Consider the following 15,374-nt stretch of genomic DNA (forward strand, 5'->3'; position numbering starts at 1 on the left):
TTAATTATATTTTAGTTATATTTATTAGAAGTAAACAATATAGGCAATGAATAAATTACTTTAATTTTTTTAACTTTATTTTAGTTGATTTTTCAAGTTTTTGATTTATTTCCAACTTATTTATATGTAAAAATTATTTCAAGTATCATATTATTAATGATCATGTGCTTAAATTGATCATCATTTTGATCTTGATCACTACAATGAGTTAGCAAATTTTTATGATTATAAGTTTCCTATGATATCCATTACTTCTGTTAAAATAGTTAAAGTATGTTAATTATAATACCAAAAACATAATTAAGTAAAAATATGCATAATGACAAATGTTCAAAATTTCTTGATTATGTGTCTTTCATTTGAGTAAGTTTGATCAATTCAAAATGTTTTAGATGGTTCATTAAATTTGTTTAAATATAATTTTATTCTTTGAATAGGATTAATTATATAATTAACTTATACTTAATAAATTTGCCCTTATTTTTTATTCAATTAGATTCATTGATCTGCTTCTATGATGCACCAACACGGACACGACATGGACACGACACGACGCGGACTCGAGACACGGCATTTTTTAAAAATATAGGACACGGGTGCGGCGTGGACATGGCATAATAATTTTTTAATAAAATATATAGAAATTAAGATAACATTATATTAAAAATGGCAAGCAATAATAAATTAAAGTCATGATAACATGTTTAGCTTATAACATAAAGATGTTTAGTACAAAATGTCTAGAATAACCACAAAAATATAAGTAAAAAACTATTTAGTACAACATGAAGGTCCAACTACTCAATAGAGGGAATTATAGAATTAGATTCAGAGGTTGGCCTTTGGCCTTCAATGTCATCATCATTGAATATCATTGCTTCCAACTCTGGTTCATCTAGAGAAAGATTTGCAACCTCCAATAATCTCATATCATCAAGGCACTCGAACCCATCTCCAGCAACATCCCAAATCTTGTTATCACCTGTTATATAAAGTGGGGTTTTCCTTGATAGAAGACGAAGATTTGTATGCACATAAACTAAATCTTCAGCTCGTTGTGGAGTTATTTTATTCCTCTTCATTGATTGAATAAATGAGTATGTGCTCCAATTTCTCTCACAATAGAAAGATAATGATACTTGACCAAGAAGTTTTATTACTATTGTTTGAAGAAGCGGTGCTGATGATACTTGACCGAGTATGTACCTAATGATACCTAACGGTACCGAGCATGTACCTAGCGATACCTATCGGCATGGATCTCATCCAATAGATGACACAGTAGTAAGTTTCAAAAAACAACAATTAATATTTCAATTAATCTAGACATTTTCAACAATGAAGAGAAGAAATGGTGAAATCCACTTATAGGTCTTAGTTCTCTTGCGCGCAAAAGGTGCTCTGTTAGTCTATTTGGCCTCGGCTGACTGCAGAAATCATGCAGGAACAAAAGAATGGGAAAGAAAAGCTCAGCTTGGCCTCGGCTCGAGCAGAAATGACGAAGGAATGGGAGGCGAAGGTAGCGAGCTCCTTTTGGCGTCGGCTGCGAGCTTGCCCAGTCCGCTCTAGAAGATTCTTTCGTTGATCGGAAAAATAGGGCTTCTCGTTCGTGAAAAAGGCTAAATCGAATGATTTTATTATTTAATAATCAATTTTAATTTTAACTTTTTTAATTGCGACACTCCAATCCCGTGTCGGGCACGTGTCCATGCCATGTCGGACGCGTGTCCGTGACCGACATGTGTCTAACACTGCATACCCTCTTCAAGCGGAGTTAGGGGTGTAAACGAGTCGATTCGAGTTTAGGCCCTCATCGAGCTCGGCTCGTTAGATGTAAAGCGAGCTCGAACTCGAGCTCGTCTCACTGTAAACGAGCTCGAGCCGCCTTGCCAGCCATGGGCGGGAATTTTAAAATTTATGCGGGATTTCATAAATTTTAAAAATTAGGTAAGATTTTTAAAACTTAAGCGGGATTTTTAAAACTTAGACAAAATTTTTAAAAGGATATGAAATGTTTAACATTTAAATAAAATTTAGGTGATTTTAATTATTATTTTTTTAATAAATAAAATAAAATTATTTTAAAAATATTAATATTTATTCGAGCCGGCTCGCGAGCTCACGAGCCGAGCTGGCTCAAGCTCGAACTCAAGCTCGTTTACTAAACGAGCTCGAACTCGAGCTCGACAAGCTCGGCTCGCGAGCCCATAAACGAGCTGAGCTCGGCTCACTTACACCCCTAAGCGGAGTGTCGGTGCATCATAGATCTGCTTATATGTAATTTCAAATTATAAAATATGGTTTGATACTATATCTTTAAAATTATATAATTTATAAAATTTCAGAATTATTATGAAACTTGACAATCATTTCGGCTCCTACACATGCTCATCAAAGAAATCAGTCATTCCTATTAATGCATGATATATAAGATATTTATAGTGAAGGCACCAACTTTATTGATTCCCCTTAGCTAAGTGGTGAAGAACTTATTTAAGTGGATGTGAAACGGGTATTCAAATTTTAAAAAGATTTGTACCGAAACTTCTAGTATATTAAAGAATAAATTTTCCTCGGAAGAAAATAGAGAGAAACGTATATCAAAGTTTGGGATGTCAAGGAGTTAATTGTGACGTTTTTATGTCATTTTGGATTAATAGTTAAAGAGTTATGATATTTTTAATTCGGTTGCTCACAGTAAAAAACCCTCTCCCTATATTAAAATTTTGGTTAAAATATGTTAAGGTTATGAGGAGTTGAGGCCTTCAAAATTTATGAGGGATGTGAGGGAATAGTTGCGAGAGCTTTGAAGAAGAAAGATATATTTTGGGGTTAAGGGAAGCTAAGCTCGAGGCTATATAGAGGAGATGAAAATTGTGATGGAAAAGAGAAGAAATAAAAGTAAGAAATGAGATCAACCACTAAGCTCCACTGAAGAGTTAAAATAGACACCAAGCTTTCTCACATTAATTTACACAAGCAAAATATTTTTATTTTATAAATAAAAAAATATAAAATAATGGCCTATTTATCTATATATATAGGCTTAGAAGCCAATAAAACACATTATTACATTGATTGATGAATTGTCCTGATATAAAATAAAAACAAAATTACAAGAGATAAAAAAAATTTAATATTTCCAAATATATGAAAATTCATATTATCCTAAAATCAAGAGATTTATGAAGATTTTTACCTCAACTTAAATAACCAACCTACCCATCAAAGGACCTTATTTTAAGCTTATTAATTATTTTTTCATAATTTTAAAGTGATTATGAGACATCCATGGGCTTGCATGGAGTAGTGAACGATTAAAATCTTGATGTAAAGCCATGATTTGCAACCTTACTATTAGTATTTACCTTGGTATTGCACCTACTTCACTGAACCTCCAAAAACTCTACTCTATATTCTAATTTATGTACTCAATAATCAAACCTGGGGTAAGCTTCTTTAGCCATCTAAGGGTCCTCAGAGGGAGGTGAGTTTTTCCATCTAAGTAACAATCTAGGTAATGTGCCTGCTGGCGGAGTTCTTCTGAAATGATTCCAATAATATCCAAAATTTGTGGGGTATGATGAACTCATAAAATTGAGCTAGTGTCTCTTGGAATAGGATTATTTTACAAATCTTAAGGTTTACTTGTCCGATAAAGCAATATATCCTCAATATTAAAAATAAAAATTATGCAAATGTCATGACATAATTCAAAAAGATAGCATTTAATCTAAGATTTAAGATTTTTAAATTGATCACAAGCCCAAACATGAAGCTTACCATATTTTGTGGAATAAAGCTCCAGGCGAACTCAAATTAAGATATAATATCCTTAATTATATTTCAAAAAAGAACTTTTAGAATTTACAGTATTTGCATATTTATAATTAAATAATTGGATTTGTTGCTTTACCATTTTATATAGATCATGAAAATGTACAAATGTGAATGCAACATTTGAAAATTAACAATGAAAAATAACTGTCAAATTTATTCTCTTCTTTGGGTTATAACCATAAACAACTTTGAATGATATTTTTTGAGTCGTTTTAAAAATAGTGTTATTGTACACAAACTCAAAGTATGTACATGCAGTACCAAGTAATAATATTTTTATTTTTGAAACACTTTAGCAAATTATCCAATAATCTATTAATAAATTTTGTATAACCATCTATTTGAGGGTGAAATGCTGATAAAAATTTCAATTATGTTCCAAATAGTTTCCATAATGCTTTTCAAACATACGAACTAAAAATTTACCATCCTTGCCTGAAACTATTGTTGATGATAGTCAATATGGTCTAGCAATCTTTTTGAAGAAATATTTAGCAATAAAGAAGGCATTATTAATTTTTAATAGCATAAAAAATGTATTATTTTGGAGAACCTATCAACAACCACAAAATTATTATCATGACTATGAAATGTTCATGGAAAATCTAAAATAAATGGAAGGGTTCTACAGTCTATGATGGACTAGGAGAGTAGTATACTGGGTAGAATTTAGTTTAATTATTTTGGAAGTTTACAGGTTAGATAATAAGCAATAATGCATTCAACATCACTTTTAAATATGTGTTGAAAATCATTATTTTATCAACTTAATTATTTTATCCATAGGGTTTTTTCAAGTCTAAACAACTTTAAAAAGCTTTAGGGGCTAACAAAATATTATTAAATTAATTGATAACTTGTCCTAATAAACAAAAAGAAAACAAGAGAAACAAAATAAAATTGAAAGCTTTCAAATAAAAATTTGAATTAACCAAATGAGGCAGGTAGGATGATCCTAAAAATCAAGCAATTTATAAAGATTTTTTTTCCTATTTAACTAATATGACCGGCCTAACCATCAAGAGACCTTAATTTAAGCTCTAAATTGTTGTAAGAAATATTATTTTGCCTTTCTCATTCTATCATTGAGTAAAGATTATAGTAATTAGTTAGTGATTGCCTTAATTAATCACAAAGTTCAAAAGTATTTTGGATTAGACTTTTAATTATGACATTATCACATGTTTTGTGGGGACTTGGCAAAGCTTTTGGTGTGAAAAGTATAGGTTTGTTGCAGGTGCTCTAACCGAATCAAGAAGGGTATACTCTTGTCGTTTAACAATGATTGCGTGAAGGGTTTTCTATATACTTTATGGAGTGAAGGAGTTAGGCTTATGGTTACAAGTTTGATAGTGGAATCATAATCTTGGAGGAAATTATATGTGAATGTAGATTGGTTGGGTCTCATACCACATAAAAATTCTAATGGGTAAAATTTGTGCTTTAGTCCTGGATTGAGATTCCTTGAATATTTATACATTTATCTTATATGCTTGATTGTCAATGTGGTGAATGTTGTAATATGTACATTGTGTTGAGTAGATTAATTTATTTGTGCTTAAAATTAAATACTCTAAGCACAAAATATTTTCACATAATCATATCATGTGTTTCGAAATTTATGTGATGCTTTGATTTTTAACAAGTTTATGAAAAAATAGCTTGTGTTTGTTGACCTTGATTTAGGCCTAGACCTTAGTGACCCAAGGATTCCTAGACCTGATTCTTATTGTTCTTGAATTGTTAAACAAGCTCATACCTGACATAGACCATACAAAGCCATTACAAGCTTAGAATTGTTATATACTAGACCTAACTCTAAACTTCACTCAAACTTTAGCTTGGTAGACAATAGATTCACCTTCTTAGAGGCTATATATTATGTGTCATAGCTCTAGCCCAAGATGGAACTTTGACCAAAGCTTGGTGTTAACGTACCTATGTTATCCTAATTAGCTTAGATAACCTATAGGTGGGCCCAATTGGACTAAGATCAATCATCAAACATATCATTCATGACCCTAATCAAACCCTTTATAGGTTTGATAGATCCTAGGTTGGCTAAACTTGATCTAAACGTAACCTAATGTCACCCCTTTGTCGCATATTAATCCATGATCCTACCCAATCGACCTTAGATTCACCCAAAGCCATCATGGTTAGACCTATGATATGATTAGACTTATACTGCACTAAACCTAGTTTAGGCCCAACCTGGCCTTACTAAACCTTTAGCAGGCCTTGGGCATTTTTTACTTAACCTAAGTCAAGTAGACCTTAGCTTCATTCCCATTTAAGTCAAGAGGCCTTATGGATTGGGCCAATTGAGTTAACTTCAGTCCAAACCAACTTGCTCTATTGATTCATTCCTTGCATACCCTAGCCATACTTAAACACCCCTAGGGTACCCCTTGACCCTTATGCCAAGCCAATTTTACGGTTAATCCAAACTAGCCAATGGCTAGCCCATTTTAAGTCCAACATGGACCAATCCACTTTCTTGGCCTTATCCAAGTCAATATGAACATTGGATTAGCTACTTAGTGGTCCCAATAAACTATAGCCATCCTTAGGAAGCTTAAAGATTGATGAGTTCTCACCAATTCCAAAAACAGACCAAGCTGGACCCAAGTGTATGCCTATGGACCAATTGACCTTATGCAGCCCATTTAAGCCCTTAAGGCTCACTACCTGGCTACCCCAATATCCTTCGAAGGCTTAGGAAAACATTTAATCAAACCTAGCTAAGCCAAATCAAGCAAAACCTATGGATAATATAATCATAGCTTACCAATTGACTTGATTAGTTTAATAGGTCTTAGAAATTTGTTAGAGACCCTAAGGCCTAACTAGTTCTAGCCTAGGAGGTAGCTAACCTAACAAAACCCCAAGTTAACCCATTTGGTCAATATAATTAAATTAGTCTTAGCCCAAACCCAATTGGTTGAGCCTAAATATTCCTTAGGTGATCTAGCAACTTGACGTGTACTTAGGGTCAACCCAACCCTAATTGGGTCACCTTCGGCTAGCTCACCCAAAATATCATAATAACTAGGGCATACCATGTGCATTAGTTTCCCTATAGAGCTTTGGAGTAGCTTCCCATCTAATTTGGACAAATGACAGCTATTTTGTAGCTTAATCCTAATTGATCATAACAACAAAAAAGCTAGGAATCATCATCATTAGTGCAAATCAAGAGAGGCCATTTAAAGAGGGAGAGCTCATTTCACTAAAAGCACAAGTCCATAACCTTATAAGTCAGTTTTGTTGACATCTTAAGGAAAAGAAATACCCGTTTAATTGCTCCCAACCCACCTAGTCCACAATTGAGAGATGCCAACACCAAAAAAGGTGACTAAGCCGCCCTATTCATATTCCCTAATTAGTCCACCCCATAGGCACATTTTGCCTCCATTAGCTTCCTCTGAACTCAAGAAACTATTCTAGAGCTGTCAGTGGCTAAACGAGACCAAGGCATTGTCCCTGATAAATCTTGTCAGAGCAAGCCTAGTAGGACACCAATATAAGCTTCTTCCTCACTTCAAAAAGCTCTCTAGTGTGCTTGAGTGGGTAGTGTTAAACCTACCCCATGTATCATCTTCTCACCTAAGTCTAATTTCACGGTTGGTTGCTTAATTGCACATACCATCTTAATGTTTACATTTGCTATCACCCTGGAATTCATAAACATTCTATAAAACTTAAAATCACATGATTTGTTGGATTGTATGGAAAGAAATTAATTTTCTCCCTTATAGATCTACCCTTAGGTTTGAATCCTAGCTGAAGGTAGGTAATTACCTCTCAAGAATAGACTCTTACAAAGCTTGTTGGTGTTTCATTTTTATACTCAAATATTAAATAAGAATCAAAGTTTGTATGAAGAAAATGGGAAAAATACTTTAAAATATTTGGATGAATCTATAAGCCACCCATAAAATATTTGAAAGAATCCATAAGCTACCATAATTATTTTGATTGTTAAAATAGTTATATTTTCTTAATGAGAGAAGGCCAAAATGGTCCTTGGACTCTTTATGAAAGACCAAAATAGTCACTACTCACCAACTATATTAAAAGATCATTTTGGTCCATCAACTCTTTAAAGAGAACCAAAACTATCCTTCCATGAGATTATTTGGACTCCTTTTTAAAAACTTGAGCGATCAAAATGATCATTTAATATAGTTGTGGACTATATTGATTCTTCATAAAAAGTCGAGAGACTATTTAGTCATTTTTCTCTTTTATTAATCGAATAGTTAAAAATTTTAATTTCTTAATCGAATAGTTAAAAATTTTAAAAAATTGTTATGAGAATTCTCCTAGGTTAGGAGAGTCAATAGTCTAAATTTAGAAAATATTAGACAACAGTCAACCCTAATGAGTAAAGCTTTTATTTTGATTTTTAATTAACTAATTTTAAAATTACTGAAATTAAGAAAACACTATTGGTTGTCACCCAATATTTATATGATTGTCCAAGCCCTAGATGGTGTCCCTAGGGGAGTAGCCACCTTAGTCTAGGTCTAACCCTAGACAAGGGTTATGGTTTTGACACATTTGACTCATCAGGTCATGAGCAGTACCCTATGCTTTTTTTGCCTTGAGTTTGGACTAATTTGAACTTTAAATGGTCCAAGAACCTATTTTTTAGTCCGCTAGGATTAGAGCAAGTTGAACTTGATTTGACATAAATTGACCTACTCAGCCCTGGGTGATTCACGTGCTCACCCTTCAAGCATTAACCTTCAGTTAGGTTAGTGAACCTAAGGAGGTTTACTGACTTGCCTTAGTCGATAGTTTTACTAGAGGATTTTCGAACATGATCTTAAAGTGGCTTCGAGATTATTCAGTGGCTTTCCCTATTAGCATTTCAAATCCTTATAAACCTTAGGTGTAAGCTAACCCATTAGGTTATAAGCCAACCCCAAAGCCCAAAGATTTTTCTATACATATTTGCTTTGTAGGTGGTTTAGTAGACCCATCGTGACCAATTTAGCTTAATACATCAAAGGATAAATAGTTTTACCCTTAGTTGACAAAATTGACCTTAGTTGGCCAAAATAGCCTTTGATCTCTCACTAGGTAAGCTTAATGGGCCTTGATCTATTTAGTGATATATAATGAGTTTTAGCATTCCATAAATATGGCGATGTGACATTTCACCTTTGAGTGGAATGTCCACATCATTGGACTATTTTGACTTGATGATGACATGGACAACCCAAAGAAGGGCCATGTCCATTTTTTTGGTCCCTTAAAATCAATTGATCCTCAAATTTAGAAAGATAAGAGCATAGCCTAGTTTTGACTCATTCCTCTGTATTATTTATTAAGAACATTATCCATAAGAGCTAAGATTTTAGGATGAAATATTCCATTAGCATCTTTTCACATATTAGCCCTTATATTTAAGATCTTGAACTTGAAGACGAGTCATCCCGATCTCCTTATTCCTTAAAACATCAAACTCTCTAGCATAGTTTAAAATTGTGCAATAAGAGGCGCGCCTCTGCACAATTTAACCCCCAAGAGCCTAATTGCTTAAGCCATTTTGGGTCTAGGTGAGGCTTACGCCTCAGGATCCATGAGGGGCGCCTCAGAGGCCCAATTGCGCAATATTGGGTGAGGCACACGCCTCATAGAGCCGAGACCTAGCTTCCCTCGGCCGGCCTTCCCGACGCCTCTCCCGCCGGAGCCGCCTTACGCAGGTGAGCTTCTAGTGTCCGGCCACCCTTTACCACACCTCTACTATCGGAACTTGGTACCGCTTAGTACTCGATACCACTCGGTACTGCTCCGTACCGGAACTCAGTACCTCTCTGCAATGCTCTATACCATGTTCAGTATCAATGCTCGGTATTGCTCGGCATCAAGAAGCTAGAGAAAGCTTTAAAACAACTCTTACAATAAAAATTTGTTTTGAGGGCGCTACTCCCGGAAACCACCGCAAGGGCACTGCCCCTTGACCCCGCGACCTGACCAGCCAGGTTGAACCCCGCCAGGGGGCAGCGCCCCCTTAGATCCCTCAGCATATTTGTGACATAGATTCAAGGTATGATTTTTCAAGTTATAGAAAATCTAAGGTTTAAATTTTTTTGAGATTTTTGGTTTGATTTTGCATTTTTGCATTAGGAAATATAGTTAAGGGCAAGGAAAAGTGGGTAACATTGAATTTGATGAAGATTTGACATTCATAGATACAATTGGAGATGAAGATGCTTCCCTTGAAGACCCATTTAGTGATGGGACATGATTGGATTTTAAATGTTCTTTCTTATTTGTACTTTGGGAGAATTAATAGACTTATATTTGTGGTTTAGTACTTTTAATTATGCTATGAGATGCATATATTGCATCTATTTTATTATTTTCCACTAATTTCACTTCTCATTTAGATGTTTTTATTGTATGATAGACTCTTACTATTATTTACTTGCTAGAATAATTAAATTCTCATTTACACAACTCTTTGTCCGTGAGGCTTACGCCTCACACCGCCTCGAGGCTTACACCTCGCCTCATGGACGAAAAATGCCTCGAGGGTTATTTACGCAATTTTAAACCTTGCTCTCTAGAACATAGGTACTAATGACATGGCTCACCTAAGGGAAGGTTGTGCTTATGACCCTTGGGTGCTTTATGATTTATAAGGTGGTTTGCGCTCATGATTATTGGGTTCTTCATAAGTTACAACCCTCAATGATATCCCAAGTCATAAAATATGATGACAAAATTGGTCAAGTCATTAATAATCAAAACTTAAACAATCCTCACTTAATATTGACACCCTGCTCTTATACTTAAATATAAATATTTTTGCATATAAAACGGCTACACTAGCGATGGTACACCTCTTTACATCTTCTAGAAAGGAGTAGAAGATTAGTGTAAGGTGCTACAACAAGCTCCCTATGCTCCTTTTGTTTGAAATCACTCCATAGCTAGCTCTCCTTTTTTTATGCCACCAAAAATCAATGAAGAACTCTTTTTCAATCCTTTCTATGGAACTAAGGGAAAGAGGATAATGGAAAAGGACTAGAGCTTAGCACTTTCAATAATTTGAATTTCTTGCAACTAGTCGAATTCTAAAATAGGTTATTATAATTAAGTATTGTACTTGCACATCCAATTGTGCAAGTAAACGTTATTTTCTTCGTAACTTAACATTGCTTAAAACTTTCTATGAATAGGAAAAAATTGGTTTTCTAACAAGACCGGGAGGCTAAGATTGATTCCTCATTTAGCCTAGAATCATGTAAGCAAGCGAATCGGGAGCCCTAATGCAGTGCAATTTTAAATGGTTGTGTCAATTTCCTTATAGGCTTCTTTTCATTTTAGCAAGCTTATTTGTTCCCTTGGCTTTTAGCCAAGGCAAAACAACTGAATTCTAATAGATGAAATGATGGAAGCCTTACTAGTCCATAATGGATGATTTAATTCATAATTTAAATAAGATCTTAGGTGTAATAGGGGACTCATGATATAAAATTCACTTTATAGCTGGTAAGAACTAAGGTGAAATAGAGGTCTCATGATATAAAGTGCATTATGGAACAAAGTAAAGGGAATGATTATTCAAGGTGCATTGTCTTAACAAGGAAGGATTTTGTAGAAGGCAACAAGATCTATTCGGTGGTTCCTAAAATGTTTGGAGCAACAAAATCAGACACTTCTATATGCAACAAATAAGCTAGGCAAATGGGAAATTTCTTTAAGCAATATACAATACTCTTTTGTGAAAGAGAGCTTTTGTTTCATCACAGATATACATATGCATGTTCAAGTATAGTTTATCAAGTTGATTTCCATTTGAACCAACTCATTTTAAATCAAGTCATATTCAACTCAACATAAATCAATTTCTACTCAATTGAAATTCAAGTGATTATTGAATGACTATGGCACTTAGGGTATAAGTTAGTTACAGGTATCATTAAATTTTCTAAGTACAAATAATTCTGAGGTTTCAAATTTTAACTGATTTTTAACATGCTAACCATTTAAATGGAAACCTAAAATTCTCTGTTTAAAATTGCGCAATAAGAGGCGCGCCTCTGCGCAATTCGTCCAAAAACCACCTCGAAGCTTATGCAATTCCATCCCTGGCAGAGGCGTACGCCTCACATGGACTGAGGCGCGCCTCAGAGGCGCAATTGCGCAAGTCTTAGTGAGGCGTACGCCTCATGGGAATGGACCCACCCACTTAAAATGAATGTTTTTTTCTCCTTAAACCCGCACGACAGCAGCTCCTCCCGAATTTTTCCTACCCGCACGGCTCTAATTCGCGAAACAGAGAGCTCCCGCACGGTCCTTACCCGCCAGCTTCCCTTCCCGCCGCTTCTCCCGCCGCCGCCGCCTCTCTCCGGCGAAGTTGAAACTTCCGGCCGCCCTCTAGGAGTACTCCACATTAGATTTTAGGTATTTTTTTTTAGTTTACGGTTAGATTTTTCAAGTGTAAAAAAATCTAGGGTTTATGTTTTTTTTATTGTAAGAAAAACCCTTAATTTCTCATTTACGCAATTCTGTGTCCGTGAGGCTTACGCCTCAGACCGCCTCGAGGCTTACGCCTCGCCTCACGGACGAAAACCGCCTCGAGGCTTAATTACGCAATTTTAAACCTTGCTAAAATCAAGAATAGTTATACCACAGGACAAAACAAAAAACAAAAAAAAAATACCCAAGAACAGGCAAGAGGCTCTGCACAGCAGAAAAGATGGCTATGACAACGCTTTAAAAAAAATTTACGCACAAAGGATCAAACCTTCAAGAATGCAATGCAGGAACCTAATCGCCATACATCACACAGCAGATATCAGTTTAGAATGATAAAATGCAAAACTCCTTCTTAATCAACCCCTTCTAGGATCCATCTCAAAATACTACACCAAGAGCTACAACAGATGAAATGCATAACCAAAAAAAAACAAAAAAAACATGCTAACGTTATGATGAAAGTGTGCCAGAATGATAAATAAGAAACCATTGAGCAGAGGAATTTACTGTTAAAATAGAATTTAACACTGCCCCCCAAGATAGATCCACCCTGCAATTCATAGTTTTCTGTAATTCCTTTAAAAGCAATTCAGCACTTTCACATTACTCTTTAGATTCACAACTATCCTGATCTTATCTGATATCAAACCACCAACTTGTAAATGAATTATTTAACTATCATTAAGCATTACAAGTTCAAAACAATATGTCCTGCGCCTCAGATTTATCAAACCTTAGACCTTCCTGGGATCTACATACAATCTCCATTCTCGCAAGTATTTATCATCGCCATTTCTCCACTCCCCCTACCTTCCATGATAGTCTCTTTTCAGTTCAGAAACAAATCAAGTAAACCTAAAACAAGCAATTCTGATAGCTACCCAAATGCAATAGAAACAACACAGACCATTCCCCGTTACGAGCATCCAATAAAAAAGGCAAAAGGAGATCACATAATTAACGCAAACAAATGTTGTTTTCAAAAGAACATCACCAATCAAGTATGAGAGCCGACACAAATACCAAACCCTAAAAAAGAGAGATTTGGAAAGCAGATAAGCAAAAATCAATTTTTAAAAAAAAATAATTCAAAAAAAGCAAAAATCAAGCATAATTAATCAAAATCTGTTACAAGAACAAGCTCAGGAGAAGGACCTGGAAGATCCACTTGTTCATTATGATCACAGTGACGTTGAATCCCCACCACTGTAGAATGGCGAGTATGGCACGGAAGGCACCCCAATTGCACGCCAAACTCTCCTCCATGTCTAACCCACGAAGGGAACACGCGGGAAAGACGGCCAAAAAAATAGGAGAACGAACAAAGCCAAACCCTCTTGTGCACCGATGTTTTTTAAGAACGGTAATTAATGATCTAAAACGAAACTGTCTGAGATCCCTTTCCTTTCCTCATGACCTTTCTAAGCATGACCTTTCTAAGAGAAAAGGAATTGACGATTGTTTTTACAGCGTGTGAAGAGCAGAGTACAGCGCTACCGGAGGCGGAGACGGCAGCGGCGATCAGATGAGGCCAGCGCAGCCATCGAAGAGCGCCGTAGAAGATTATAGAGCGGAACTGGGGGACGCCACAGCTGAAGAGTGAAGGGGTGATGAGAAAAAACTGTTGCGTTTATATGACTCTAAAATTAGATCCGACGAGCCTGTGTTTTCTGAGAAATTATTCGGTGTGGAATCCGATCAAAAAACGATGTGTTCGGTTGCTTACTTGGAAAGGGTTAAACAGTCAATTGATTTGTGTAAACTTCGTAAATCCGATCCGTCTTTCAGCCCGACCCGGGAGATTTAGGTTGGCGCTTCTTTTTTCAGAATTTAAGGCGCGCGCGAATCACCGCAATATATAACGCTTAGAATCAAAATTTTCGCAGAGAAGCCAAAAATTTCGCAGAGAAAATGCCGATGAAGATGGAGATTGATCTGGAGGAGGAAGTTGGTTTTTATGAGAAGACAATATTTTCGCAGGTCTCGGAGGAAGCCGATAACCTGGAGAATGTTGTAACATCAGCGTACGAAGACACTTTCAACATATTCAATAGGGTGTCTTCAGATCGTTTAAGTAAAATCATTCCAGGTTTACGATGCCACGTCAATACAGAACGAAATATCCCCCAACCTGCGTTTTTTTTAACCAAAGATCGATTGAACATTGCAGTTTTTGGCACGTTTTTTGCTTTGTATCAATAGCCCCAAATTAGCACTTGCATCCCAATCTTTTGTTCATTTGATCTTCGTTGACCTCATTAGGAATGCCAAGGAGAGAGTATGAAGAGAGCATTCAAGGGAAGATTCCCTCACCTAGAAGCAGAGGCCTCACTTGAGTTTCAAGTAGATCTCGTTAGCTGTGAATTGGTTTATTCACTCATTTCTTTCTTCCTTCTAGATTTGGAGCGGAGAGTATCTGTCAAGGAGATTCGGTCTCTGCCGCGACACTGAGAGAGTATGACTAAGCACGAAATGGTCCTGACCACACTAGGAGCAGCTGTGAAAGGAGCGAAGGTTCTCTGCCCACACTAGGCGAGTGTGAAAGGACGAAGGGTTCTCTGGCCCACACTAGGAGAGTGTGAAAGGACGAAGGGTTCTTGCCCACACTAGAGAGTGTGAAAGGAAGGAGTGATCATTCTGCAACACTGGAGTATTGTGTAAGGACGGACGGTTCTTGCCGCACCTGCGGAGTGGTGAAAAGAGTGTGTTGTAAGGCGTTCTCCGCCTTGCTGTGGGGCAAAGGAGAGTACTATTGTATTAAGTGCAATACTCAGAGAGTGTCTCTGAGGAGTGATGAGTTCTGGCTGGTATAAGACCGAACCACTATAAATCGTGGATGTCATTTACTTTACTTTTTTACATTTCCCACTTCTCTATTTCAGTTTAAACTCGTGTGCTTGAAAATCTTTTTCTCAAAATATAAAAAAAAAGGGGGTCTTAAATTTTAATTTTTTTAAACTAGCCAATTACCCCCCCTCTTGGTACCTTGGGACAGCTCACTAGGCTTACAACCTAAATTAATAGACATCAAC

At 35.9% G+C, this 15,374-nt stretch overlaps 1 protein-coding gene across 1 annotated transcript in view; it reads right to left on the bottom strand.

Annotated features, from left to right (window-relative positions):
• LOC110107719 (UDP-galactose transporter 1) overlaps positions 1–13,982 on the bottom strand; it is a 61,562-nt gene extending 47,580 nt beyond the window's left edge. Inside the window, exon 1 of the mRNA XM_020838073.2 lies at positions 13,498–13,982. Coding sequence (XP_020693732.1) covers positions 13,498–13,608 — 111 coding nt within the window. The 5' untranslated portion in view covers positions 13,609–13,982. The remainder of the gene's footprint in view (positions 1–13,497) is intronic.
• Positions 13,983–15,374: the final 1,392 nt, after the last annotated feature.

Source organism: Dendrobium catenatum, unplaced genomic scaffold, assembly GCF_001605985.2.
Source record: "Dendrobium catenatum unplaced genomic scaffold, ASM160598v2 original_scaffold_107050, whole genome shotgun sequence".
Classification (NCBI taxonomy): Eukaryota; Viridiplantae; Streptophyta; class Magnoliopsida; order Asparagales; family Orchidaceae; genus Dendrobium; species Dendrobium catenatum.